This window comes from Sus scrofa, chromosome 1 (genome assembly GCF_054392235.1).
Source record: "Sus scrofa isolate SSC_HxYL_T2T_F1_AM1 chromosome 1, Sscrofa_HxYL_maternal_Yorkshire_Landrace_v2.0, whole genome shotgun sequence".
In the NCBI taxonomy this organism is placed as follows: Eukaryota; Metazoa; Chordata; class Mammalia; order Artiodactyla; family Suidae; genus Sus; species Sus scrofa.
In genome coordinates this window covers 122,235,190-122,262,943 of record NC_139383.1, presented here as the reverse complement: position 1 = coordinate 122,262,943, position 27,754 = coordinate 122,235,190, and the positions used below count along the sequence as shown (strand labels likewise).

Genomic DNA, 27,754 nt, shown 5'->3' with positions numbered 1-27,754 from the left:
GGCGTTGCCGTGAGCTGTGGTGTAGGTTGCAGATGCGGCTTGGATCCTGCGTTGCTGTGGCCCTAGTGTAGGCCGGCGGCTACAGCTCCAATTCAACCCCTAGCCTGGGACCCTCCATATGCCGCAGGAGCAGCCCTAGAAAAGGCAAAAAGACAAAAAAAAAGAAAAAGAATGAACTTGCCCATGAAGATGGTGGAGGTTTACAATTCTGAGATTTTCACTCATGTAGGCACAAAGTAATGCCAAAATTCTCTGTTGAAAAACTTTGATTGGTTAAGCTCAATTGAAGTTAGAATGCTAATGGACCCACTGGCCCATTCACTTTCCACCATATTCAAGTTCATGCATGCTCTCATTCATAGATTACATACATTCATATAATTACAACGAAATAGGTACTGTTATAGTTGCTGAGAATACAATATAACTGCCTCTTTCTAGCTCAGAATATTTATATATTTATGTTTGAATTTTTTCAAAATAAAACATTGGATGTTTTCAAAAAATATGTTGAGTACTGACTAGACACATACAGTTGTGTTAAGGCTGATAAAGAGACATCTTACCTTGAGGAGGTTTACCTAGAAGGGGCATCTATACCTGAAAATTAAATATGTAATCCTAGGGCATGATGCTTTGTGCCCATAGGCAATGGATGACTGAATGTAAATTGTATCTAAAGAGAGGAGTGAACCTTGAGGGATGGAGTGGTCTGGGGAAACTTCCTTGAGTAGGTGAATTTTTTTTTTCTTTTTCTAGCCCCACCCATGGCATATGGAAGTTCCTAGATCAAGGATTGAATCTGATCTGCAGCTGCAGCCTATGCCACAGCTGCGGCAATGCTGGGTCCTTAACCTGTTGCGCCACAGTGGGAACTCCAATAAGTGGGATTTTTAAGGATGGAGAGAAGCTGAGAGGAAAGAGCACCTTTTAGGGAAACAAAGCAGCAATAGGAATCAAGGCACCAAAGTGGGAACAGGCCTATAAATTATGTCCTTTTGGGCAAAGAGTCAGCAAGTCTAAACTGGGTCAGAAGGTTTGTGTGAGAAAAACAAACAACGTTGGAAAGAAGGTTGCAGCTGGATTTGAAGGCCTTAGAATTTGAATTTTATCCCATCAGGCAGTAAGGAACTGTGGAAAGTTTTGAGGCTAAGTGGTGAAAGCAGTATGGGGTGGCCATGGAAGGGACATTAATTAGGAGGTATTGCAGTTTTCTAAGCAAGGGCTGATGGGTGTCTTGAATGAGCCCAGATCTCCTAGGTGCTCACACATGTATCCCTATGTGCTCACACATGTATCCCTATGTACATAAGTGCTAAGAAACAACATCTGATGTGTTAGGATGCTCCAGAACTCCTCTCAGGGACATCATCCTGTAATGAGAAGGAATTCGTTGTATATTCTGCTTGGAGTGGAGGAGAGAGACCCTTAATTAAGCATTTGAGTATTTAAGAAACTGTTTAGGGAATAAATTAATAAAATATAGGTAATGCAAGAGAGTGAGGTAGCTTTGTGGAAGTCATCTCATTTGGCTTTAGATTTGTTGAAGTAACAGAGATAGCCATTGGGAAATGCAGTTGGCAATGTGCCAGCAAAATCTAACAGAGAGGAACAGATTTGCAAGCCTGCTACTTAGAGGCGGTGATTGCAAGCATGTTGCTGTTGATGAGACAGGAAGAAGAAAGCTTTGATTCTAGAACTAAATACTCAAGATCAACCTTCCTAAAGGCCTTTCCTTGGAAGTTTCTCAAGACCTCCTAAATACCAAACCCAGAGCAGCTTTTCAGGCCTTGATCTCCTGGCCATTATGACGGATTGAATGTGATTGCTCCCGCATGTCAGAAGGGTGGCTTGGCAGTGTGTTTCAAATGGTTATTCTTTATACCCAGTAAGGCTGTTTTTAAAATTTATCCTAAGAAAATGATCAGTGGGGCAGTCAGGGACTTTTAAGTAGTGCTGTAATGAGTATTTCTTATTCTGTAGTAGGAGATCTGTTACATCCATTTAATGAAATACTATGCAACCATAAATGACATGTTTCAGTAGAATATTTTAAGATGTCAAAATGCATGTTACAATGGTAGAAAAATCAGATTATAACAATACAATGCAGTGCAATACCAGATTTAAAGGTATGCATTTGCATGTAAAATATTGATGGTGGTTATTCTTGAGTGTTATGTGGGACTTAAAATTGATTTTCATTTTCCTCCTTAAAATGTTCAGACTTATCACCATAGGGACTACTGCTACTCAAATTAGGGAATAAAAAAAGGAGAATTAAAAAAACAAAAACCCAAAAACGTTATGAACAGAGTAAATGAGAAATTTCCTTCTGTAACCTCCACTCTTCGAGTCCCTTTACTCCACATCTGGCTGACTCCTTTTCCCTTTAGCTTCCTGACAAGATTGAGGCTGTTATATTTCAGATAAATACCTATAGCTCATATAAAAATCACTTCCATGGTTGAAACATGCTTCTAATTTTAGAAGACAGCAGGGATTAACAAACAATAATCACTTCCAATTCAAATACACTTTTCTCTGAGAAAACATTACAGAAGAGACTGACTGTTAAGTCCACAGTTGAGGGGAGGCTCACCTCCTGGCAGATAAGCCCCTCTGGAGCCCTGTCTTGGGTCAGCCCTTGGCTTTTAGTTTGTATCTGCTCTATCTGCAGAGTAATAGCCATTTTTTTCTTTCAACCTGTCCCTGGAGGTGTGGAAATACCAGTTGGGCACAGTTTCTAGCAGCACTAAGGCCTAGAAAGCTTATAATATGAACTAGATGTTCCCAGATTTCTAACCAAATAGATACCATCTTTGTAAAAGTGGAGAACAGGTTTCTTTCTTGTAGCAAATGAAGTGACTAAATCACAGAGGGCCCTGGGTGAAACTCTGAAAGGGCCCGAGCTATTCACAGGTATTTGCAGAAGCTTATGGTCCTGCAGTTTTTGGAGAAAACTGTTTCTAGCTGACTCATGTGGGTTTGGGAAGCACTGGGTGGTTTGAAAGGCAAGGCTTTTTACTAGCCCCTTGCTTGCTGGGCATTGGGGAAACAGGTGAGCAAACCATTGATCCTATCCCCAGGAAGCCCCCACTCAAGCCAGGAACTGCAGAGTAAAAGAGTAACACCCTATAGCAGAGGTAGAGGCAAGCTTAGGAGATGTGCTGGGGAGTGGAAGCTAGAAATTCCAATGGGGTTTTAGATTTATGGACTGGATTTAAACACTCAATTTAGTGATGGTCATTGTTCAAGTATAAGAATCTTTTATGTCCTAACTTTCTCTAAAGCAAAAGCCATATGTGAAAGGAAATAAGCCCACATTAAAAAAAGTTCCTTTTATTTTTATTTATTTTTTATTTATTTTTTTGATGAGTCCAGTGGCCATTTTATTTTATTTATTTATTTTTCTTTTATTTTCCCACGGTATAGCAAGGGGATCAAGTTATCCTTACATGTATACATTTTTCCCCCCACCCTTTGTTCTGTTGCAACATGAGTATCTAGACATAGTTCTCAATGCTACTCAGCAGCATCTCCTTATAAATCTATTCTAAGTTGTATCTGATAACCCCAAGCACCCGATCCCTCCCACTCCCTCCCTCTCCCATCAGGCAGCCACAAGTCTATTTTCCAAGTCCATGATTTTCTTTTCTGTGGAGGTGTTCATTTGTGCTATATATTAGATTCCAGTTATAAGTGATATCATATGTTATTTGTCTTTGTCTTTCTGGCTCATTTCACTCAGTATGAGAGTCTCTAGTTCCATCCATGTTGCTGCAAATGGCATTATTTCATTCTTTTTTATGGCTGAGTAGTATTCCACTGTGTATATATACCACATCTTCCAAATCCAATCATCTGTTGATGGACATTTGGGTTGTTTCTATGTCCTGGCTATTGTGAATAGTGCTGCAATGAACATGTGGGTGCATGTGTCTCTTTTAAGTAGAGTTTTGTCCGGATATATGCCCAAGAGTGGGATTGCTGGGTCATGTGGAAGTTCTATGTATAAATTTCTAAGGTATCTTCCCCTTTTATTTTTAATTACACAAGAAACATAGTCTTAAAAAAGCAAAAAGCAGGAATATGTAGAATACATAAACTTAAAGTTCAGTTCATGTTTACCACTCTCCCTACCCCCCAAATTCCACTCCACTGCATTCCCTAAAGCTAGTCATGGTATCTGATTTTGCTTTTCTACAATTGAATACACCTGTATATGCATGTGTACACACTTAATGCTACAAAACATGAACTGTCAGATCCGAATTAAGTTTTTCTTAGAGTCCTTCCTTACCGCCCTGAATTGCCATTGTTTATCAATTATAATTTAGTAAGTAAACGAACGCTGTATTTTGCCAAAACTTGTGTTAATCCCTGTATACTTGCATATTCATATTAGTCTGTTCTCTTAGCAGACCTAAGTAAAGTAAATGTAGGTACTAGAACTTCCATAGACTACTCACACTCCACCCATCCCCTGCCAAACAGCAGCTTTTCAGGGTCCACAAAATCTCACAGATTTATTGTTTTCTGATAGAACTTTTCTGTTCTGATCCACAGCAGTCTTGAATTTAATTCGAAGGTTTTTGTCCTCAGACTACTTTTGTGATGGTTAACTAGCTCATGTGTTTTTTAACCTTTGCACACAGCAGACATTGGGCAGGGTTGCACAACTGGCCCACGGGGGCTTAGGCTATAATCTACAAAGGGTCTTAGAAAGGATTTTAGAATAATTAGATTATATTGGAGTCCAAAAGGAATGTTTTCAGGAAATTCTGAATGAAGACCCAGAGCAATTATCCTCTTATTCTTGGTGGCTTTGGATATGGCTACACTCGGGTGTGCTTCTGAGTAAACACAAGTAAACATTTTAAGCTGTTGAGGAAGTCTGTGAAGCACATGAAGATAACCTCTGCCTTCTTAAACCAGGCTGCCTGGTGCTGGCTGCCTTTCCTGGGGAGAGTGATGATGCTTATCCTTGAAAAAGGTAATCTTAAACTGAAGTTACATGTGCTTATTAAAATGCACATCTTTTTTTTTTTTTTTTTTTTTTTTTTTTTGTCTTTTTGCCTTTTCGCCTTTTCTAGGGCCGCTCCTGCAGCGTATGGAGGTTCCCAGGCTAGGGGTCCAATCGGAGCTGTAGCCGCTGGCCTACGCCAGAGCCACAGCAACGCGGGATCCAAGCCGCATTTGCAACCTACACCACAGCTCACGGCAATGCTGGATCCTTAACCCACTGAGCAAGGCCAGGGATCAAACCTGCAACCTCATAGTTCCTAGTCAGATTCGTTAACCACTGTGCCACAACGGGAACTCCTAAAATGCACATTAAAAAAAAAAATGCACATCCGATTCTAATCACTCTTGCTCGATTCCTTCAATTCCTTCAGTGCCTATACCATAGCCACAGCAACACCAGGTCCTCAACCCACTGAGCAAGGTCAGGGATAGAACCCAGGTCCTCATGGATGCTAGTCAGGTTCGTTTACTGCTGAGCTACAATGGGAACTTCAGTATTATTTTATTTTTATTTTTTGTTTTTTTTTTTTTTTGTCTCTTATCTTTTTGAGGGCCGCACCTGTGGCATATGGAGGTTCCCAGGCAAGGGGTCCAATCAGAGCTGTAGCCACCGGCCTACGCCACAGCCACAGCAATACCAGATCCGAGCTGCATCTGTGACCTACACCACAGCTCATGGTAATGCCGGGTCCTTAACCCGCTGAGCGAGGCCAGGGATTGAACCTGTAACCTTATGGTTCCCAGTCAGATTTGTTTCCGATGGGCCACGATGGGAATGCCACAGTATTTTATTATTTTAATACATGTTCTTTATGGCCTAGCAGTCCTGTTAGGCTTTCCTTTGAGAAATACCTCTTATTCTCTAAAAAAATAATGCTTTATTAATACTTCATTACTAAACACTTTAGTGGCAAGAAATAGATTTATTAAGATAGGAAACTTGTGAGAGATGCAAGCAGGCAGGCAAGGAAGGCTCTGGCTTAAATTTTTAATTCGTGTGCTTTTTACAAACAATCACCAAGTCAGTATAAGAAAATACTAAATGTATACTTGCTTAGTCTTTGCATCCTCCTGTTTTATTCATAGGCTGGAATGTGCTTTTCCTCCCTTTGATTGCCAAACAATTTCTAAATTTAGAATACAGTAATTGATGAGAAGAAAACATTAGACTTGCACAAGGGTCTACTTGCTAAAGTGAACTATCAGCTCTAGGAATCTCTGAACCCAAGTGTCTTAAGTTTCTTTGAATATTTATTTCATTTTTTAAAGTTTTATTGAAATATGAGTTACAATGTGATAATTTCTGCTGTACAACGAAGTGATATTACACACATCCATTCTCTTTCAGATTCTTTTCCTATGTAAATTATGCACAGAATATCGGGTAGAGTTCCCTGTGCTGTCCCCATTGAGCAATCATTCTGTATACCTTGGTGTGCGTATACCAATCCCAAACCCCGAGTCCATTCTCCCTAACCCCCTCCTCCAACATTGTCCCCTTTGGTATCTATAAGTTGTTCAAAGTCTGTGAGTCTGTTTCTGTTCTGCAGTTAACTTCATTTGTATCCTTTTTTAAGATTGCTCATATAAGTGATATCATACGATGTTTGTTCACTGACTACCTTCACTTAATATAGTAATCTCTAGGTCCATCCATGTTGTTGCAAATGACATTTCACTCTTTTTTTATGGCTGGGTAACGTTCCATTGTATATATTCTTTTTCATCCATTCCTCTGTCCATGGACATTTAGGTTGCTTCCATATCTTGGCTATCGTAAATAGTGCTGCTGTGAACATTGGTGTGCATGTATCTTTTCAAATTGTGGTCTTCTCCAGATAGATACCTGGGAGTGGGATTGCTAGATCATGTGGTAGTTCTATTTTTAGTTTTTTGAGGAACCTCTATACTGTTTTCCATAGTGGTTGTACCCATGTACATTCCCACCAGCACTGTAAAAATTTCCCTTTTCTCCACACCCTCTCCAACATTTATTGTTGGTAGACTTTGAGGATGGCCATTCTGGCTGGTGCGAGGTTGTACCTCCCAGTAGTTTCGATTTGCATTTCTTTAGTAATTAGTGATGTTGAACATATTTTCATATTTTTTGGCCATCTTTACGTCTACTTCGGAGAGATGACTTGTTAGATTTGCCAATTTTTTGATTGGATTTTTTTTTTTTTTTTTTTTTTTTTTTTGCTATTGAGCTGCAGTAGGTGTTTGTATATTTTGGAAATTAACCCCTTGTCAGTCACGTCATTTCCAAATATTTTCTCCCATTCTGTGTGTTTTATCATTTTGTTTGTGGTTTCCTTTGCTGTGCAAAAACTTTTAAATTTAATTAGGTTGCATTTGTGTATTTTGGTTTATATTTTCATTACTCTAGGAGATGGATCTGAGAAGATATTGCTATGCTTTATATCAGAGGGTGTTTGGCCTATGTTTTCATCGAAGAGTTTCATAGTATTCAGTCTTTTTAGTTTTTTTTTTTTTTTTTTTTTGTCTTTTTGCTATTTCTTGGGCTGCTCCCGCGGCATATGGAGGTTCCCAGGCTAGGGGTTGAATCGGAGCTGTAGCCACAGGCCTACGCCAGAGCCACAGCAATGCGGGATCTGAGCCGCATCTGCAACCTACACCACAGCTCATGGCAACGCCGGATCATTAACCCACTGAGCAAGGGCAGGGACCGAACCCGCAACCTCATGGTTCCTAGTCGGATTCGTTAACCACTGCACCACGATGGGAACTCCAGTCTTTTTAGTTTTGAGTTTATCTTTGTGTATGGTGTGGAGAATGTTCTAATTTCATTCTTTTGAATGTAGCTGTCCAGTTTCCCATCACCACCTATTGAAGAGACTCAATAAATATTTCTTGAGCACCTACTGTGTGTCAGGGATGACCCTAGGCATTTGAGATACCTCAGTGGACAGAATCAATTTGTACTGATTGAGGAGACACATCATATGTAAGCGAACTCTGAGGTATATTAGGTCGTAGATTCTCTGCAGAAAAAAAAATCTATAAGAGAGATGAAACATTTGTGTGGGAGGAATAGGAGACAGATGGTAATTTTAATAGGAGTCAGAATAGACCTCATTGAGAAGGTGGCATTTAAGAAAACTTGAAGTTGAGGAAATTACCCATATGACTAGTCAGAATGGCCATCATTAACAAGTCCACAAATAACAAATGCTGGAGAGAGTGTGGAGAAAAGAGAGCTCTCCTGCACTTTTGGTGGAAATGTAAATTGGTACAACCACTATGGAAAACAGTATGGAGGTACCTCAGAAAACTAAATATAGAACTACCATATGACCCAGCAATCCCACTCTTGGGCATGTATCCAGACAAAACTTTCCTTGAAAAAGACACATTCACCTGTAGTCCTATTCACAGTAGCCAAGACATGGAAACAATCTAAATGTCTGTCGACAGATGAATGGGTTAAGAAGATGTGGTATATATACACAATGGAATACTACTCAGCCATAAAAAAGAATGAAATAATGCCATTTGCAGCAACATGGATGGGACTAGAGACTCTCATACTGAGTGAAGTGAGTCAGAAAGAGAAGGACAAATACCACATAATATCGCATATCTGTAATCTAATACATGGCACAAATGAAACTCCAGAGAAAAGAAACTCATGGACATGGAGAACAGATTTGTGGTTGCTGAGGGGGAGGGGGAGGGAGTGGGAGAGGGAGTGGAATGGCCTGGCAATTTGGGATTAATAGATGCAAACTATTGCCTTTGGAATGGAAAAACTGTGAGATCCTGCTGTATAGCACTGGGAACTATATCTAGTTACTTATGATGAAGAATGATCATGTGAGAAAAAATGTATATATGTATGTGTGACTGAGTCACTTTGCTGTACAGTAGAAAATTGACAGAATGTTGTAAACCAGCTATAATGGAAAAAAATAAAAACCATTAAAAATTAAAAAAAAATTACCCATATGAACACAGGGACAAGAACTTTCTGGGAAGAGGAAGCTTGCTTTGTGGTGGGGGAGGTCTGGCCAGGAGGTGGGAATAAAGCTGATTGAGGGGAGAGAAGTAGGAGATAGGTCAGCAGTAGAGGAGGGAGGGCCAGCTCATGCAGGGCCCAGAGACCATCGTGAGGACTTAGATTTTCACTTTGAGTGAAACAGGAGTATATCTCCAAAAAGTTTACTATGCTTTCATTTATTCATCCCTTACTCTGAAATGTATTGTTTTGGCTTTATCATTTATAAAAATGCACATTATACTTTTAAACCAGTTGGGCCTGCATGGGTTTGCCATCAAGGCTACTCCTAACATAGTGATATGTGAATTTTGATTCTCGGATGTAGGGTCCTTCTCCCACACCTGAGGACATGAAGGAGGAGAGCCTCTGCCAAGCTTTCTCTGATGCTTTGCTCTGCAAAATTGAGGATATTGATAATGAAGATGGGGAAAACCCTCAGCTCTGCAGCGACTATGTTAAGGATATCTACCAGTACCTAAAGCAGCTTGAGGTGAGAGAGCCTTTGTATTGTGGTTGTACAGCTGTGTGAAATTTACCACACAGCTGGAAAGGAAATAAGGTTAGCTTTTTAAACTTTTAATTTCACCCACAGGTTCTGCATCCCATCAATCCCCATTTCTTAGATGGAAGAGATATAAATGGACGTATGCGTGCCATCCTGGTGGACTGGCTGGTGCAGGTCCACTCCAAGTTTAGGCTGCTGCAGGAAACTCTGTACATGTGTGTGGCCATCATGGATCGATTTTTACAGGTAAGAGTGCTCCACGGACTTCATGCCAGCAGCTCACTGAACTTCGCACTTAGGCATTGCTTCAAAAGCCAATTTATGAGATGCCAAGGAACTTAAGGTGCTAGAAAAGGAAGTAGTCCAAGTGTATCAAACTGCTGGTGATGCTGACCAGTGCTGAGCATTTTTGTTAGGTCAGCCCGCTGGAAAGTGCTCAGAGGAAATGCTGTCTTGGCACGATTATGCATCAGAGGCGATAAACCAGCAAATGGTCTAAAAGGCCATCTGAAGACTTTGGTGGCTTTGGAGGCTGGTTTTTCAGGCTTGCTTGCACGATTTTGATAGTTTAATACGCTTTGGGAGTTCCCATCATGGCTCAGTGGTTAATGAATCCGACTAAGAACCACGAGGTTGCAGGTTCCATCCCTGGCCTTGCTCAGTGGGTTAAGGATCCGGTGTTGCCGTGAGCTGTGGTATAGGTTGCAGATGCTGCTTGGATCCCACGTTGCTGTGGCTCTGGTGTAGAACAGCGGCTACAGCTCTGATTGGACCCCTAGCCTGGGAACCTCCATATGCCATGGAAGTGGCCCAAGAAATGGCAAAAAGACAAAAAAAAAAAAAAAAGATCAGTACTCTTTGGTATTGAACTTGCTCATCTGATAAGGAGTTTGGCCAGAGAACTTAGCAGTTTCCAGCCAGCTGTGGCATTGAGTCACTGTAGAAGAAGGAGGCAGCAAAGCTGTTTAAAAGAGGTGGAGGCATGTGTGTGAAGTGTACTGAGAGTGTGAGGTCTAAAGAGGAAGGTGAATTAAGCTGAGGAGTTCCCTGATGGCTCAGTGGGTTAAGGACCCAGTGTTGTCTCTGCTGTGACTTGGGTTCAGTCTCTGACCTGGGAACTTATGCATGCCATGGGTGCAGAAAAGGGAAAAAAAAAAAAAAGGCCGAGAGGCAGAAGTAATCATCAAAATGTTTATCAACTGGTAGTGCAAAAACACTGACCAGTTGGAAGAAATGCCACTGCTAGTGTGTTATCTAAGTGATAGCCTGGCAGATAAGGCTTTATTTAAAGTCACATCATAACGGTGGCTCACATCACAACTACTTAGCATTGTCTCTATAGTGGCACTGGTTCAAGCCCTGGCCTGGGGACTTCCATATGCTGTGGGTGTGGCCACATGTTTAAAAAAAAAAAAAAGTCAGGAGTTCCTGTTGTGGCACAGTGGTTAATGAATCCAACTAGGAACCATGAGGTTGCGGGTTCAGTCCCTGCCCTTGCTTAGTGGGTTAACGATCCGGCGTTGCCATGAGCTGTGGTGTAGGTTGCAGACGCGGCTCGGATCCCATGTTGCTGTGGCTCTGGCGTAGGCCGGTGGCTACAGCTCCGATTCGACCCCCTAGCCTGGGAACCTCCATATGCCGCAAGAGCAGCCCAAGAAATAGCAAAAAGACAAAAAAAAAAAAAAAAAAAAAAAAAAAAAGTCAAAATTTATAGTATAGGTATAGGAGTTCCTGTTGTGGCTCAGTGGAAATATATCTCACTAGGAACAATGAGGTTGCAGGTTCGATCCCTGGCCTCATTCATTGGGTTAAGGATCCAGTGTTGCCATGAGCTGTGGTGTAGGTCACAGATGTGGCTTCATTGCTGTGCCTATGGTGTAGGCTGGCAGCTGTAGCTCCATTCAGACCCTTAGACTGGGAACCTCCGTGTGCAGCCTTAAAAGGCAAAAAAAAAAAAAAAAAAAAAAAAAGTAGGTCAAGTACAAATGCTGCTCAAACAATACAGTAATAATTGTGTTGCTAATAATAACCCTGAAGATACTGCAAAATACTAAGTAACCGTAGGTTCATTGGTTTTCGTTATACAATCCTTGTTGGGTGGGAAAGATTTTTAGTAGATTTTTAGTAGATTTTCAATATTGTGAGTTGATACAAGAAAAACAAATTCTCAGTTTAAAAAAAAAATCTGTGTGTGTGTGTGAATTTCAGGAAAACATACCTACTCTAGACTGAGATTTTCCTAGACTCTGTAGCATCTTTGGAAGATGTTGCAGGTTGAATAATGAAAGTATTTACAGTGAGAATTAAGGAAATGCCTGAAGCACCCCATCCTCATCCCTAGGCATCCCTGAATTCCTGCTTTTTTGCTTGGCCTCATCTTGATTTAGACCATCTTGTGTGCAGTGGTGAGGCTTCCCCAGGCGCAAACCAGGAGGAGGAGGGTTGAGCAGTGCTGGGAGCTTGGTCGTCAGGTTAATTCTTCCCTGTTCAGCAACTGAATGATCTTGGGCTGGTGTTTGAATGCCTTCTCAGTCCATCCTTTTTTTTTTTTTTTTTTTTTTTTGCTTTTTAGGGCCTCACCCTCAGCATATGGAGGTTCCCAGGCTAGGGGTCCAGTTGGAGCTACAGCTGCCAGCCTACACCACAGCCACAGCAACATCAGATCCAAGCTGCATCTGCGACCTACACCACAGCTCATGGCAACACCGGGTCCTTAACCCACTGATCGAGGCTAGGGATTGAACCTACAACCTCGTGGTTTCTAATCAGATTTGTTTATTGCGTCACAACGGGAACTCCCGGTTTCTAATCGGATTTGTTTATTGCGTCACAACGGGAATTCCCATCAGGCCATCTATTTGTAAGTGGGGTAAATATATGTACTTCTAGGCTTCTGTGAGGATTCAAGAAGGTGATTGTTGGAGTCTTATTGCTGTGCCCATTAGCAGTGAAGGTGCCTGCTATCAACTCTCACATTCCTGTGCATCTAAGGGGTGTGAGCAGAGACAACATGCACTTCTCTAGGACTTGGTGTCCTCTTACTTTCTCCCACCCAGAGCCCCCATCCTTCTGTTAGATAAGATATCTGACACATTCTTCTTCGATTAGGTTCAGCCAGTCTCTCGTAAGAAGCTTCAGCTGGTTGGGATTACAGCTCTGCTCTTGGCTTCCAAGTATGAGGAGATGTTTTCTCCAAATATCAAAGACTTTGTTTACATCACAGACAACGCTTATACCAGTTCCCAAATTCGAGAAATGGAAACTCTAATTTTGAAAGAATTGAAATTTGAATTGGGTCGACCTTTGCCACTACATTTTTTAAGGCGGGCATCAAAAGCTGGGGAGGTAAGTGCCTCCAATTCTGTAGGAGACTTTATTTTGCTGCTTGTTGTCTCAAACATTGATCCAATGAGAAGAAAGCTTAATAAATTTATAGAAAGCATCTTCTAGATAAGCCCTATGCTTAATTCACCAGTTCTTAAGAGAAAAGACTTCATGTTCAGTGCTTGTAACATACTGTGAAATACATCAGTACCTAGGATGGAAAAACGAGTTAGTGTATTTGAGTTACTGGGCCTTTTTTGCAAGAGAGTAATAACAGCTGTGCTTCTCACTGTCCCTGGCTGTTCTTTTGTAGGTTGATGTTGAGCAACACACTTTAGCCAAATATTTGATGGAACTGACTCTTGTTGACTATGACATGGTGCATTATCACCCTTCTAAGGTGGCAGCAGCTGCTTCCTGCCTGTCTCAGAAGGTTCTAGGCCAAGGAAAATGGGTGAGTATTAAATTTAGGAAGAAATTGATTAGGTATATTTTAGGCCCTCTTGATATAAAAGGCTTTAGTGTTTTCTCAATACTACCCTTGAAATAATTTTTAAAAGTCCACAGGCTTAAATGAGCTGCTTGGAAAGATTTGGGCGGAGACTAGGTGACTATGCCATGGCACACAAGCAGAGTTGTAAAGAACAAGGAAAGCCACTAAGAGCTGATAACGCTAAGATTTCTGGGATATGTTAAGTAAAACAAGCAAGTTGTCAAGCACAGAAAACAAAGCAGGGCCAAGGCCTCAACTGATTTACCCAGTAAAGATGAAGTGAGCCACTTTTTGGTTCATACAAGTAGCCTAATATACCAACTCCCCGGGTTATTTTTTGACCCACCAAAAAGGACAATAGCAAAATGAAAGGGGTAAGTGACTTCAGTGCAAGTCAGAAGATGCCCTTAGTGGACAATCCCATTCTAGACTGCCTCTAATACAGTTTTATAGTCTGTAGCTGTACCCTGAGATCAGCAGAGCAAACAGTTGAGCAGAACCTGGGAGGTGATAAGAAATGGTCTCATTATATATAACCTCCCACCCAGAAGCTATAGGGAAGTGAATGGGAGACAGTGTGGAGGCAGCACCTGCCATACCTGCCACCCCATCACGTTGTTGGAGGATCAGAGCATTTGCCAAGACAGATCAGATATGGTTCTAGCCTTTGCCTGCATGGCCTTCGTGGATACGTGGCAAAAATGCCAGGGCACCATTGCGGATCTCTTCACCTACACAAGCATATAGAATTTACATTTTATGTAAGAAAGAATGGAAATGAGAGAGAGTATATGTATGTGTGCTTTTCTATTTGCTAATTTTTCAAAAAATAAAAGTAGACCAGACATTAATGAAAATGGATGCCTCTGGATGGATATCAGGTTAGAAAGTTGAGGATGGGAGAAGGACTTGTGATTATAACCTGTATACAATGTAATGTAACTTTTTTAAACTTGTGAACAGTATGAATGTTTTATGCAAACTATAAACTGGTATTAAGCAAAAACAATGTCACTGTATATTAAAATTGGTAACAGAACAGTGGGAAGAATTAATTCCTGTCTTTTTATTTTTAATTTCCTTAACTTATGAACACATCGTTCTGACTGTAGCTTGTTTTTTTTTATAAAGTTATTTTATTGAAGTATAGTTGATTACAATGTTGTGTTAGTTTTTGGTGTACAGCAAAGTCATTCAGATATATATATATATATATATATACACACACACACACACACATTTTTTCCATTGTGGTTTAACATAGTATATTGAATATAGTTCCTGGTACTATACAGTATTTTTAAAAATTTATTTTTATTTTATTTTATTATTTTATTTTTTGTCTTTTTGCCTTTTCTAGGGCTGCTCCCACGGCATATGGAGTTTCCCAGGCTAGGGGTCTAATTGGAGCTGTAGCCGCCGGCCTATACCACAGCCACAGCAGCACCAGGTCCGAGCCGTGTCTGTGACCTACACCACAGCTCACAGCAATACCGGATCCTTAACCCACTGAGCAGGCCAGAGATCGAACCCGCGAACTCATGGTTCCTAGTTGGATTCATTAACCACTGAGCCATGATGGGAACTCCCTGGTACTATACAGTAGAACCTTGTTGTTTACCCATTCTAAACATATATACATATATATATATAATAGTTTACATCTGCTCACTTTAAACTCCCAATCCATCTCCAGCTACCTGCCTCCCCAACCACAAGTCTGTTCTCAAAGTCTGACTTAAATCACTTATTATGATAATCTTTAGGTTCTCCGTGCTGCTGCAAATGGCATTATTTTATTCTTTTTTATGGCTGAGTAGTATTCCATTGTATATATGTACCATATCTTTTTTATCCATTCCTCTATCGAACATTTAGGTTGTTTCCATGTCTTGGCTATTGTGAAGAGTGCTGCTATGAATATAGCGCTTCATGTATCTTTTTGGATTATAGTTTTGTCTGGACATATACCCAGCAGTGGGATTGCTGGATCATATAGTTCTATTTTCAGTTTTCTGGGGAACTTCCATACTGTTTCCACAATGGTCGCACCAATTCACATACCTTCTAACAATGTAGGAGGGTTCTCTTCTCCACATCCTCTCTAGCATTTATTGCTTGTAGACTTTTTAATGATGGCCAAGGTGGTATCTCATAGTAGTTTTGATTTGCATTTCTCTCTTAATTAGTGATGTTGCGCATCTTTTCATGTGTCTATTGTCCATCCATATACTTTTCTTGGCAAAATGTCTTTTTAGATCTTCTGCCCATTTTTTGATTGGGTGGGTTTTCTTGGTTTTTTTGTTGTTGAATTGTCTGAGTTTTTTGTGTATTTTGGAGATTAAGCTCTTGTTGGTTGCATCATTTGCAACTATTTTCTCCCAATCCATAGGTTGTCTTTTCATTCTGTTTATGGTTTTCTTTCTTGTGCAAAAGCTTATAAGTTTAAGTTCCATTTGTTTATTTTTGCTTTTATTTCTACTGTCTTGGGAGATTTTTGTCCATGGTGTGAGGGTGTGTTCTAACTTCATTTATTTACATGCCACTGTCCAACTTTCCTAGCACCACTTGCTAAAGAGACTTTCTCCCATTTCATATTCTTTCCTCCTTTGTGAACATTAATTGACTGTAGGTGTGTGTGTGTTTATTTCTGGGCTCTATTTTGTTCCATTGATTTGTATGTCTGTTTTTGTACTAAAAGCAAGCACACTGTTTTGATTAGTGTGGTCTTATAGTATTTTCTGAAGTCTGGGAGAATTATGCCTCTTTCTTTATTCTCAGGATTGCTTTGAAAATTCTTGGTCTTTTATGGTTCCATGTAAATTTTAGGATTATTTGTTCTAGTTCTGTGAAAAATGTCATGGGTAATTTAATAGAGATTGTGTTAAGTCTGTAGATTGCTTTTGGGGGTAGTATTGCCATTTTAACAATATTAATTCTTCCAATCCAAGAGTTTAAGATATCTTTGCATTTCCTTGCATCCTCTTTAACTTCCTTTATTAATGTTTTATGGTTCTTATTGTATAAATCTTTCACCTCCTTGGTCAGGTGTATTCCTATGTGTTTTAATTTTTTTTGGATGGGATTTTAAAAGGGATTTTTTTTTTTTTTTACATTCCCTTTCTGATTTTGTTAGTATACAGAAATGCAATCAGCTTCTGACTGTTAGTCTTGTTTTCTGCTACTTTGCTGAATTTGTTGATCAGATCAAATTTTTTTTTGTGTGGACTCCTTATGGTTTTCTATATATAGTATCTTGTCATCTGCATATATTGACAATTTTACCTCTTCCTTTCCAATTTGGATGACTTTTGTTTTCTTTTTCTTCTCTGATTGCTGTGGCTAGGACTTCCAATGTTAAGTTAAAAAGAAGTTGTGAGGGAGTTCCCTTCATGGCTCAGAGGTAATGAACCTGACTAGGATCTGTGAAGATATGGGTTTGATCCCTAGGCTCGCTCAGAGGGTTAAGGATATGGTGTTGCTGTGAGTTGTGGTGTAGTTGAAGTCTTGGCTTGGATCTTGTGTGGCTGTGGCATAGGCTGGCAGCTATGGCTCTGATTCAACCTCTAACCTGGGAACTTTGATATGCCTTGAGTGGGGCCTTAAAAAGCAAAAAAAAAAAAAAAAAAAAAAAAAAAGTGCTGAGAGTGGCATTCTTTTCTGGGCCAGGGATCAGATATGAGCTGTAGTTGCGACCTAAGCCACATTTGCAGCAATGATGGATCCTTAACCCACTATGCTGGGCTTGGGATTGAACCTATGTCTCAGCTCTCCCAAGACACCACCTATCCCTTTGTGCCTATCAAGAACTCCTCTTTTTTTTTGTCATATCCTTGGTATATGGAAGTTCCTGGACCAGGGATCAAGACTGAGTTTGCAGCTACAACCTACACCATACTTGAGGCAGCACTGGATCCTTAACCCACTCTACTACAATGGAAACTCCATCCTTTCCTTGATCCAGATTTTAGCAGGAAGGCTTTCAGCTTTTCTCTGTGGATTATTACATACAATGTGGGTTTGTCGTAAATAGCTTTTGTTATGATGAGACATGTTACCTCTAAAATGGATGTTGAGTTTTTTTCAAATGCATTTTCTGCATCTTTTAAAATGGTCATACGTTTTTTGACTTTTGTTAAGGTGGTGTATTACATTGATTTGTGTATGTTGAACCATCCTTGTGAACTTGGGATGACTCCCAGTTGGTCATGGTATGTGATCTTTTTTATGTGTTGTTTTGTTCCAAAAAAAAAATTTTTTTTTTTGGCCTTTCCTGTGACATGTGAAAGTTCCTGGGCCAGGGATTGAATCCAAGGCACAACAGTGACCAGAGCTGCTGCAGTGACAATGGCAGATCCCTAACCCCCTGCACCATTAGAGGATTCCAGTCTTTTTTATGTTGTTGGATTTGGTTTGCTAAAATTTTGTTGAGAATTTTTGTATCTGTATTCATCAAAGATATTGATCTACAGTTTTCTCTTTTGGTGGTATCTTTGTCTGGTTTTGGTAATAGGGTGATGGTAGCCTCATAGAATGTCTTTGGGAGTGTTCCTTCCTCTTTAGTCTTTGGAAAAGTTTAAGAAGGATCAGTAAAAGTTCTTTGTGTATTTGGTAGAATTCACCTGTGAAGCCATCTGGTCCTGGACTTTTGTTTGTAGGGGGTTGGTTTTTTGTTTTGTTTGTTCAATTACATACTCTATTTCACTTCTAGTGATGAGGCTGTTTAAATTATCTATTTCTGGAGTTCCTGTCATGGTTTAGCAGGTTAAGAACTCTACTAGCACCATGAGGATGCGGGTTTTATCCCTGGTCTTGCTTAGTGTGTTAAGGATCCATCATTGCTGTGAACTGTGGTGTAGGTTGCAGTGGATTTGACCCCTAGCCTGGGAACTTCCATGTGCTGCAGGTTTAGCTCTTGAAAGAAAAAAAAATTGTTTAAAAACTATTTCTTTTGATTCAATTTTGATAGGTTTCTGGAAAGTTGTCCTTTTCTTAGAAAGATTGTCCAATTTGTTGGCATATAATTGTTCATAGTATTTTCTTGAGGTTCTTTTTTTTTTTTTTTTGTCTGCAGTATCAGTTGCAGTTTCTCCTTTTTCATTTCTTGTTTAGGTTCTCTTTGTTTCTTTATTGGTTAATCTGGTCAAAGGTTTGTTTATTTTCTTTACCTTTTCAAAGAGACAGCTCTTGGTTTTATTGATTTTTTTAAAATTTGTTTTTATATCTCAATTTATTCCCTCTTTGATCTTTATTATTTCCTTCCTTCTTCTGACTTCAGGTTTGTTTGTTCTTCTTTTTCTAATTCTTTTAGGTGGTAGTTTGGGTTGTTTGCGATTTTTCTTGTTTTTTAAGGAAGGCCTGTATTGCTATGAACTTGTAGACTTTTTGTAAATCCAGTCTGCCCACTGTATGTCTTTAGATTGGAACACTTAGTCCATTGACATTTAAGGGAATTTTTAATAGATATGTATTTATTGCCATTTTAAATCTTGTTTTCCAGTTGATATTGTATTTCTTCTTTGTTCCTTTCATTTTCTTTTTGTTTTTCCTTTTGTGGTTTTCTATTGTTTTATACTTGAGTTCTTTTCTTTTTGGTTTTTGTGAGTCTGTTGTACTTTTTTGATATGCGGTCACTCTATTTTTTAAGTATGTTAACCCCTTCCTATATCTACTTGCTTTAGACTGGTAGTCATATAGGCTCAAACACATTCTAAAAAAACCCACAAAAAACCCTACATTTTCTCTTACTCTTTTCCCCAACATTTTATGATTTTGATACCTACTTTTTATATCTTCTATTTATCCTTTTGCTGTTGATTGTTGTTATCATCACTTTGACAATTTTTTTTTTTTAAATCTGTGTACTGGCCTATTTGAGTCTTCTGCCTAGAGAAGGCCTTTCACTATTTCTTTTAGGATTGGTTTAATATTGCTGTATTCTTTTTATTTTTCTTGTCTGAGAAGTTCATTCTCTCTCCCTCTATTCTCAGTGATACCCTTTCTGGGTAGGGTATCCTGGGTTGTAGGTTTTTCACTTTTAGGACTTTGAATATATCTTGTCACTCCCTTCTGGCTTGCAATATTTCTGTAGCAAAATCAGTTAATAGGCTTATGGGGGTTCCCTTGTTATTAACTCTTTGTTTTTCTCTTACTGCCTTTAGAATCCTCCTTTTTTTTTTTTTTTTTTTTTTTTTTTTTGTCTTTTCTAGGGCTGCACTCACGGCATATGGAGGTTCCCAGGCTAGGGGTCGAATTGGAGCTGTAGCCGCCAGCCTACGCCACAGCCACAGCAATGCCAGATCCCAGCAGCATCTGTGACCTACACCACAGCTCATGGCAACGCTGGATCCTTAACCCACTGAGCGAGGCCAGGGATCAAACCTGCAACCTTGTGGTTCCTAGTCAGATTCGTTAACCACTGAGCCACGTCGGGAACACCCTCTCTTTTTCTTTAATTTTGCATTTTAATTATAGCGTGTCTTAGTGTAGGTCTGTTTGAGTTTTTTTTTTTTTTTTTTCCTCTCAGACCATCTGTGCTTCCCATGCCTAGATATCTGTTTACTTCTTTGGGTTTGAAAGTTTTTATCCATAATTTGTTTGAATACACTTTTGATCCTCTTTGCCCCTTTTTCTCCTTCTGGGATCCCTATTATGTGTAGATGGATGCATTACATTATCTTAAAGGTCTCCTATATATAGTGCTTTCTTTTTTTTTAAAATTAATCTTTCTGTCACTGTTCTGATTGATTTCCATTTTTCTGTCTTACAGACCATGTTTCATTCTTCTGCATTATTCCATTTGATATTTCTGGCCTTTAGCTCATTTTTTATCTTGGCAAATGAGTTTTCTAATTTTTCTTGGTTCCTTTTTTAGAGTTTCTGATTCCTTTTTACAGTAATCTCCTTGTCTATCCATAACCTTTTTTAATTCCTTCAGTATTTTCAATACCTCCTTTTTCATTTTGGTGTCTGTTAGACTGAACAGGTCTGTTTCATTGCTCTTTCGGGGAATTCTCTTGATCTTTTATTTTTATTTTCTTTTTTGGCTGCCCCATGGCATTTGGACTTCCTGGGCTAGAGTTCAGATCTAAGCCACCTTTGCTGCCTACTGCATCTTCGGCAGTGCTGGATTCTTTAACCCACTGTACCAGGCTGGGGCTTGAACCTGTGTCCTTGTGCTGCAGAGAAGCTGCTAATGGCATTGTGCCATAATGGGAACTCCTTGATCTTTTAATTGGGAGTGATTCCTCTGCTTCTTCATTTTACCTGTATTTCTCCTACTTCATGAGTTTAGGAAAAACAGTTATCTTCTCTAGTCTTGATGGGCTATCATTATGTGGGAGCGTCCCAGTGTAACCTGTGAGGGATTAATATTTTTGGTGTGAGGACTATTTCTATGGATGCTTGTTGTATGCCTGTTATATCTTTCCTCAGCCAGTGTGTGCTGGCTGTTATCCCCTTGATGGGGGGTGTGATTGGTGTTAAGGTGACCAGAGCATGCACTGGATGTTGAGTGGGACCCCCTTTTTGTTCTGGTTGTCACAGCCCTGTCAAGGACAGGGTCTGCTCCCTAGTTGTTGGAGTAGAAGCTGCTGACCCATTTCTGAGCTGTGATGTGAGATAGGTGGGACTGCAGCACTCCTGCTGGGAGAGGAACCACTGAGTACTCCTCTGCCAGAGCTGTTCACTGTTGAGTGTGCTCCATTGTGCCACCTGTTACCCATTGTGTGGGCTCACAGAGTACACAGTTGTTGGCCTTGCCCTCAGCCCTGCCTGGGAATTCAGGCAATCAATCTTGGTGTCTCTCAGGCACTGTGTTCACAAATCCACCAGGGGAGGTCTGTAGGTGCAGATCCACTGAGGTCAGGTACTAGGACTACAGTAGTCATATACCTGGATCCACTTGGGAGCTGTGGAAGCAGCCTAGACCCCTACTTGACCCCCATGTGTGTGTGTATCTGTGTGCATGTGTGTACACACATGTGCCTGCTAAGCCTATGGCTGCTGAACCTGCTCGCCTCTGCCACAGGAGCACCCCATTGTCCCCTTGAGTGTCTTGCAGGCACTGAGTTTACAAAGCCAGAAGTACTGTAAGTCTGTAATTGCATGGCTGTGGGGAGAAGGCTCAGATTCCAGCCCTGCTTCCTTAGTCTCATGGCCCCTGGGGCTCAGCTCTGATTTTAGCCCCATCTCTGCACATGGGCAACCTGCTTCTAGAATTTATAGAAGTGGTGTACTGATTGAGATTGGTCAGAGAAAGAGGCTGCTCTGGTGGGCCCTATTCCTCCCTTCATGTGCCTGTTAAAAATAGTACTTAGTTTCTATGGTGGGCATGGGGTTCTTCCACATACACCCCCAGTTGAGGCTCATGCCACATTCCAGCCCCTTCATGCTGTCTCCACAGAGCCAACCCTAGTCCTCTACCTGTGTATTTCTTCTAAAGCCTCAGTTTCCACACCAAGCCTCTATCTGTAGCAGCAGATGAGTGTCTCGGGGTGGGCAGTTGCAAGGAGCTAGCATGGACCCTCTGTGATGGTCTCTCTCTGATCTGCCTGCTGCAAACCGGTTGCTGTGTTCCCCTCCAAGCCTCTGCAGCTCCTTTCCTGTCCTGGCTGATCTGCCCACTGGTGAGGGTCTTCCCAGGGTGAGGGAACCTTTCCTCTTTCAGTTTCCTCCAAAGGGAACAGGTTTTATGCAGATTACCTTTTTTTTTTTTTTTTTTAATTCTCTTTTCTCCTATCCAGTTACTTGGAGATCTTGCACTTTTTGGTGTCTGAGATCTTCTGCCACTGTTCAGTAGGTATTCTGTGAAAACTGTATTTGGTGAAAATGTATTTTTGATGTATTTGTGGGAGGAGGTGAGTTCCGTGTCCTCTTCTGTCATCATGATTCAATGCCCTGACTCTGCATCCTTAGTGGGATGTGAAGTTAGACAAAACAAAGAACCAAAAAAGGTAACATACTATGGAAGTTCCCTTTTGGTGCAGCAGGTTAAATATCCAGCATTGCTGCAACTGTGGTGCAGGTTGCAGCTGTGGCTTGAGTTCAATCCCTGGCCCAGGAACGTCCACATGCCTTGGGCACGGCCAGGAAAAAAAAAAAAAAGTAGCACACTTAAAGTTTACTTAGGAGGTTTACTAATTTCTTAATAGGAGATTAGTACTAATCTGCTATTATAATTTTGAAATTATACTGTAGGAGAAAGCAAATAAACATTCATGTTATTAAGGACTAAAACTTTCACTATATGAAATATTGTTAACTTTTTTTTTTTTTTTTGCTTTTTAGGGCCACACCCATGGCATATGGAGGTTCCCAGGCTAGGGGTCAAAATGGAGCTACAGCTGCCAGCCTACACTACAGCCACAGCAATGCTGGATCCGAGCCACGTCTTTGACCTATGCCACAGCTCATGGCAACGCCTGATCCTTAACCCAATGAGCAAGGCCAGGGATCGAACCTGCAACCTCATGGTTCCTAGTTGGATTTGTTTCTGCTATGCCACAATGGGAACTCCCAAAATATTGCTAACAATTAAAAACAAAAGGAAAACCCTATAATATTGTTTTAGAAAAAATAGCAAATTCATAATGAAGTTCTCAGAAACAATGACAGACCAGTTGCAATGAACATATCTTGTCCCCACATCTTGAGTACTCAGTGCCTGACCTTTAGGAACCAGGGCTCCTTTGAGAAATACCTGATTTCAGGGCTGTGGCAAGGGAAGTACCAAGGGGAGCGTAAATCAATTTTTAGCAGGTAGCAAGCACATTCTCAAAGCTCATAGGGGTCAATCATAAGGACATAGGATTTGGCTTGAATGGGCTCTTAGTGACAAACTTTGTGCACTGAAAAGCATAGTGACAGTAATATGTTATAATGCATTTAAAAAATACATAAGGAATTCCCGTCGTGGCGCAGTGGTTAACGAATCCGACTAGGAACCATGAGGTTGCGGGTTCGATCCCTGGCCTTGCTCAGTGGGTTAACGATCCGGCATTGTCGTGAGCTGTGGTGTGGGTTGCAGGCGCGGCTCGGATCCCACGTTGCTGTGGCTCTGGCGTAGGTCAGTGGCTACAACTCCGATTCAACCCCTCGCCTGGGAACCTCCAAATGCCGCGGGAGCGGCCCTAGAAATGGCAAAAAGACAAAAAAACAAACAAACAAAAAAAAAAACCACATAAGTCCATAATGACACAAAGGAAAGGAAGGAAGAGAAGTAGGAAGAAAGGCATAGCCTTTTTTTTTTTGCTTTTTAGGGTTATACCTGCGGCATATGGAAGTTCTCAAGCTAGGGGTTGAATTGGAGCTGCAGCTGCCGGCCTATGCCAGAGCCGTAGCAATGCAGGATCTGAGCCGCGTCTTTGCCCTACACTACAGCTCATGACAACACTGTATCTTTAACCCACTGAGCGAGGCCAGGGATCGAACCCATAACCTCATGGTTCCTAGTCGGATTCGTTAACCACTGAGCCATGACAGGAGCTCCTAAGACAACCCCATTTTGTTGGCTTTAAATGACATTGACTTTTTTAAAGGATCCAGGCCAGTGACTTTGCGAACATCCACATTCTGGATTCGCCTGTGTTTCCTGATGATTGGAGTCGTGTCCAACGTTTTGGACATGAATTCTTCATAGGTAGATAATGCACGCTTCCTATTGTACCAGAGGCAGGTCAGGTAGTCCCACCACTGCTGATAGAAGCTCCATCACTGAGTTAAGGATCCGGTGTTGCTGTGAGCTGTGGTGTAGGTCGCAGACATGGCTTGGATCCTGCGTTGCTGTGGCTCTGGCGTAGGCCGGCGGCTACAGCTCTGATTTGACCCCTAGCCTGGGAACCTCCATATGCCATGAGTACGGTCCTAGAAAAAGACAAAAAGAAGAAAAAAAAAGGAAGAAAATGGGGTTGTTATAAGTTAAAAAAAGACTAAAGACAACAATAACCAAATATACTGTGTATACCTTGCTTGGACCCTAGATACAAAAAAGTAAAAGAAAAATCTATAAAATATATTTTTGTAACAATTGGAGAAATTTCAATATTTACTAGCTATTAAATGATATTATGGAATTGTTGATAATGTTTCTTATATGGTAATGGTATTGTGACTAGGGAGGAAAATAACTTTTTAGCAAATGCTTTGGAAGTGATGTGTCATGTTCTATGCAATTGACTTTGAAATGGTTCAGCCATTTGATGGCTTCAGAATAATTACAATTTTTGCTGAACGATTTGAAAGTGAGGTGCAGACACCATGAGAGGAAGAAGAGGAGGAAAATGTTAATAACTGATGAATCTGCCAAAGAACATATAGGTGTTCATTATCTTATTCTTTGAATTTTTCTATACATTTGAAATTTTTTGACATAAAAACCTTGAGGCAGAAGAGCCACTGGTACATGTATGGTACATTGTCTTGGTACCAATAGTTCGTTTTAGCCAAATTACTCTTAGACATGCTTGCTTGACTCTAAACCTATTAATTGTAGGCCTCCCAGTTTTCTGGGAATTGATTTCAAAATAACGGTAGTTGTGCATTATGTCGGGATTCACTCCTGCTTAGTTCCTTTTTCCTTTACGCTATTTTAGAATTAAGATTATATTATGGTTTATAGGAGTTCCTGTTGTGGTGCAGCAGAAAGGAATCTGACTAGGAACCATGAGGTTGAGGGTTCTATCCCAGGCTTCGCTCAGTGGGTTAAGGATCCGGTGTTGCCGTGAGCTGTGGTGTAGGTTGCAGACGTGGCTTGGATCTGGTGTTGCTGTGGCTCTGGCGTAGGCCAGCGGCTACAGCTCCAATTAGACCCCTAGCCTGGGAACCTCCATATGCCGCAGGTGAGGCCCTAAAAAGACAAAAGGCAAAAAAAAAAAAAAAGATTGTGGCTTATAATCTTTTCTCAGTTACATTGTGCATATGAAAGTGGTGTGTTTTAGCTTTTAGTATTTTATCATAAAACTGAAGTAAAGTCAGGTTACATATCTCCATACAAAATAAGACTGATCACTCAACAGCTGTCCTTTTGCTTGAATTCTGTTTTCGGGGAAGCTGGGCCAGAGGCTTGAGTGCTCTGTGTTCTCCAGTGCTTAATTACACAGGGCTGGATAAGAAGCCCTAGTTCTTCTGGGTTTGGGAGTTTAGATTGCTGCTTCTGGCCCAGTTCATTTCTTGATTCTGAACCTCTTTTCCTGACTGACAAAATGGATATCTGGGCTCTCAAATCCCCACCAGCCACTGCCAGGCAGGACTTTGATGGGAGGACAATATTTGAGATGTGCTGATCCCATTTCTCTTTCCTTACTGTGCAAGGGGCACTCCTTTGTTGGGTTTGTTTTTATTCTGTTCCACTTTCCATCCCCTTTAGTGATGATAGAGGTAAGCATGAAAGATTTGTTACTTGAAGTACACTACTTACCTGTGCAACTTTCTCTAAAAAATAATAAATTGGGACCTTCGTCACTTGATTTAGTCCTGCTCAGAGGCAGAGTCATCCTGCATTTACTGGCTGCTTTGCTGGTACCCTGGTAGTAGTTGGGGCTGTGCCTGAACTTCCAGCAGGTAAGAATATTTTTTAAAGCTTTTATATAAAAGCTTTAAAACATGTGTAAGATGTGCTCTTCTAAAGAAGTGGATCATTAATCTTGCCCCTTCTCTTTGTGTTGTGTTCCAGAACTTAAAGCAGCAGTATTACACTGGATACACCGAGAATGAAGTATTGGAGGTCATGCAGCACATGGCCAAAAATGTAATGAAAGTGAATGAAAACTTAACGAAATTCATTGTAAGTGCTCTTTCCTAAGCTTTGGAAAGCACTAGATTATGGGTTTTGGGTATGAGAGGATGTGTATGTATGTATGTTTGCATTTTCATGTAAACATTTTGGCATATATGAGAATCTGTTTTAGCATAAACTCTTTATGATTTTTCTGGTATAGCAGTGGATGGAGGATAGTGATAAACTCTGAGAGTTGACTTTATTTTTTGATTTTTAGTGCAGCACTTAATGGCATATGGAAATTCCTAGGGTAGGGGTCAAATTGGAGCTGTAACTGTTGGCCTACACCACTGCCACAGCCCCAGCCACACCACATCCGAGCTGTGTCTGTGACCTACACCTCAGCTCATGGCAGTGCCAGATCCTTAGCCCACTGAGCAGGGCCAGGGATTGAACCTTCAACCTCATAGATAAAGCTGGGCTTGTCACTGCTGAACCACTGGGGGAACTCCCTCTTTTTTTTTTAAGATTTTTTTCTATTTTCAGGAATTCCTGTAGTGGCTCAGTGGTTAATGAACCCGACTAGGATCCATGAGGACTTGGGTTCGATCCCTAGAAAAGGCAAAAAGACAAAAAAAAAAAAAAAAAAAAAAAAAGTAAAAAGACAAAGAAAATGGGTTTATTTAAAAAAAAATGGATAGTGCATTTTCTTTGAGCAAAGTGGCTTTGCATAGTGAGTACATTTAGTAGTTCCATACATGATTGTTTTTTAAAAATTACTTAATGAATTTTATTACATTTATAGGTATACAACAATCATCACAACCAAATTTATATCATTTCCATCCCAAACCCTCAGTGCATCCCCCACCCCCAACCTGTCTCATTTGGAAACCATAAGTTTTTCAAAGTCTGTGAGTCAGTATCTGTTCTGCAAAGAAGTTCATTGTGTCCTTTTTTTAGATTCCACATGTAAGTGATATCATTTGATGTCTCATTGTCTGACTGACTTCACTTAGCATGATAATTTCTAGGTCCATCCATGTTGCAGCAAATGCCATAATTCTTTCCTTTCAATGGCTGAGTAATATTCCATTGTGTATATGTACCACATCTTCTTGATCCACTCCTCTGTTGATGGACATTTAGGTTGTTTCCATGTCTTTGCTATTGTCTATAGTGCTGCAATGAACATTGGAGTACACATGTCTTTTTGAGTCAATATTTTCTCTGGATAGATGCCCAGGAGTGGGATTGATGGATCAAATGGTAGTTCTATTTTTAGTTTCTGAGGAATCTCCATACTGTTTTCCACAGTGGTTGCCACCAATTTACATTCCCACCAACAGTGTAATGGAGTTCCTTTTTCTCCACACCCTCTCCAGCACTGTTCGTAGACTTTTTGATGATGGCCATTCTGGCTGGTGTAAGGATACACACATTCTTTTTCTCAAATTATCCTCCATCATGTTCCATCACAAGTGATTAGATACAGTTCCCTGTGCTATACAGCTGGATCTCATTGCTTATCCACTCCTAATGCAATAGTTTGCACTTAACTAACTCGAAACTTCCAGTCCATCCCATTCTCTCCCCCTTCCTCTTGGCAAACACAAGTCTCTTCTCCGAGTCCATGAGTTTCTTTGCTGTAGATAATTTCATTTGTGCCAT

General features: G+C 40.6%; 1 protein-coding gene across 2 annotated transcripts in view; it reads left to right on the top strand.

The window, feature by feature from the left end:
* CCNB2 (cyclin B2) overlaps positions 1–27,754 on the top strand; it is a 34,871-nt gene that overhangs the window by 4,460 nt on the left and 2,657 nt on the right. For both annotated transcript variants that reach the window (XM_021082593.2, NM_001114282.1), the window contains 5 exon segments: positions 9,372–9,536; positions 9,639–9,797; positions 12,660–12,896; positions 13,189–13,329; positions 26,039–26,149. In XM_021082593.2, coding sequence (XP_020938252.1) covers positions 9,372–9,536; positions 9,639–9,797; positions 12,660–12,896; positions 13,189–13,329; positions 26,039–26,149 — 813 coding nt within the window.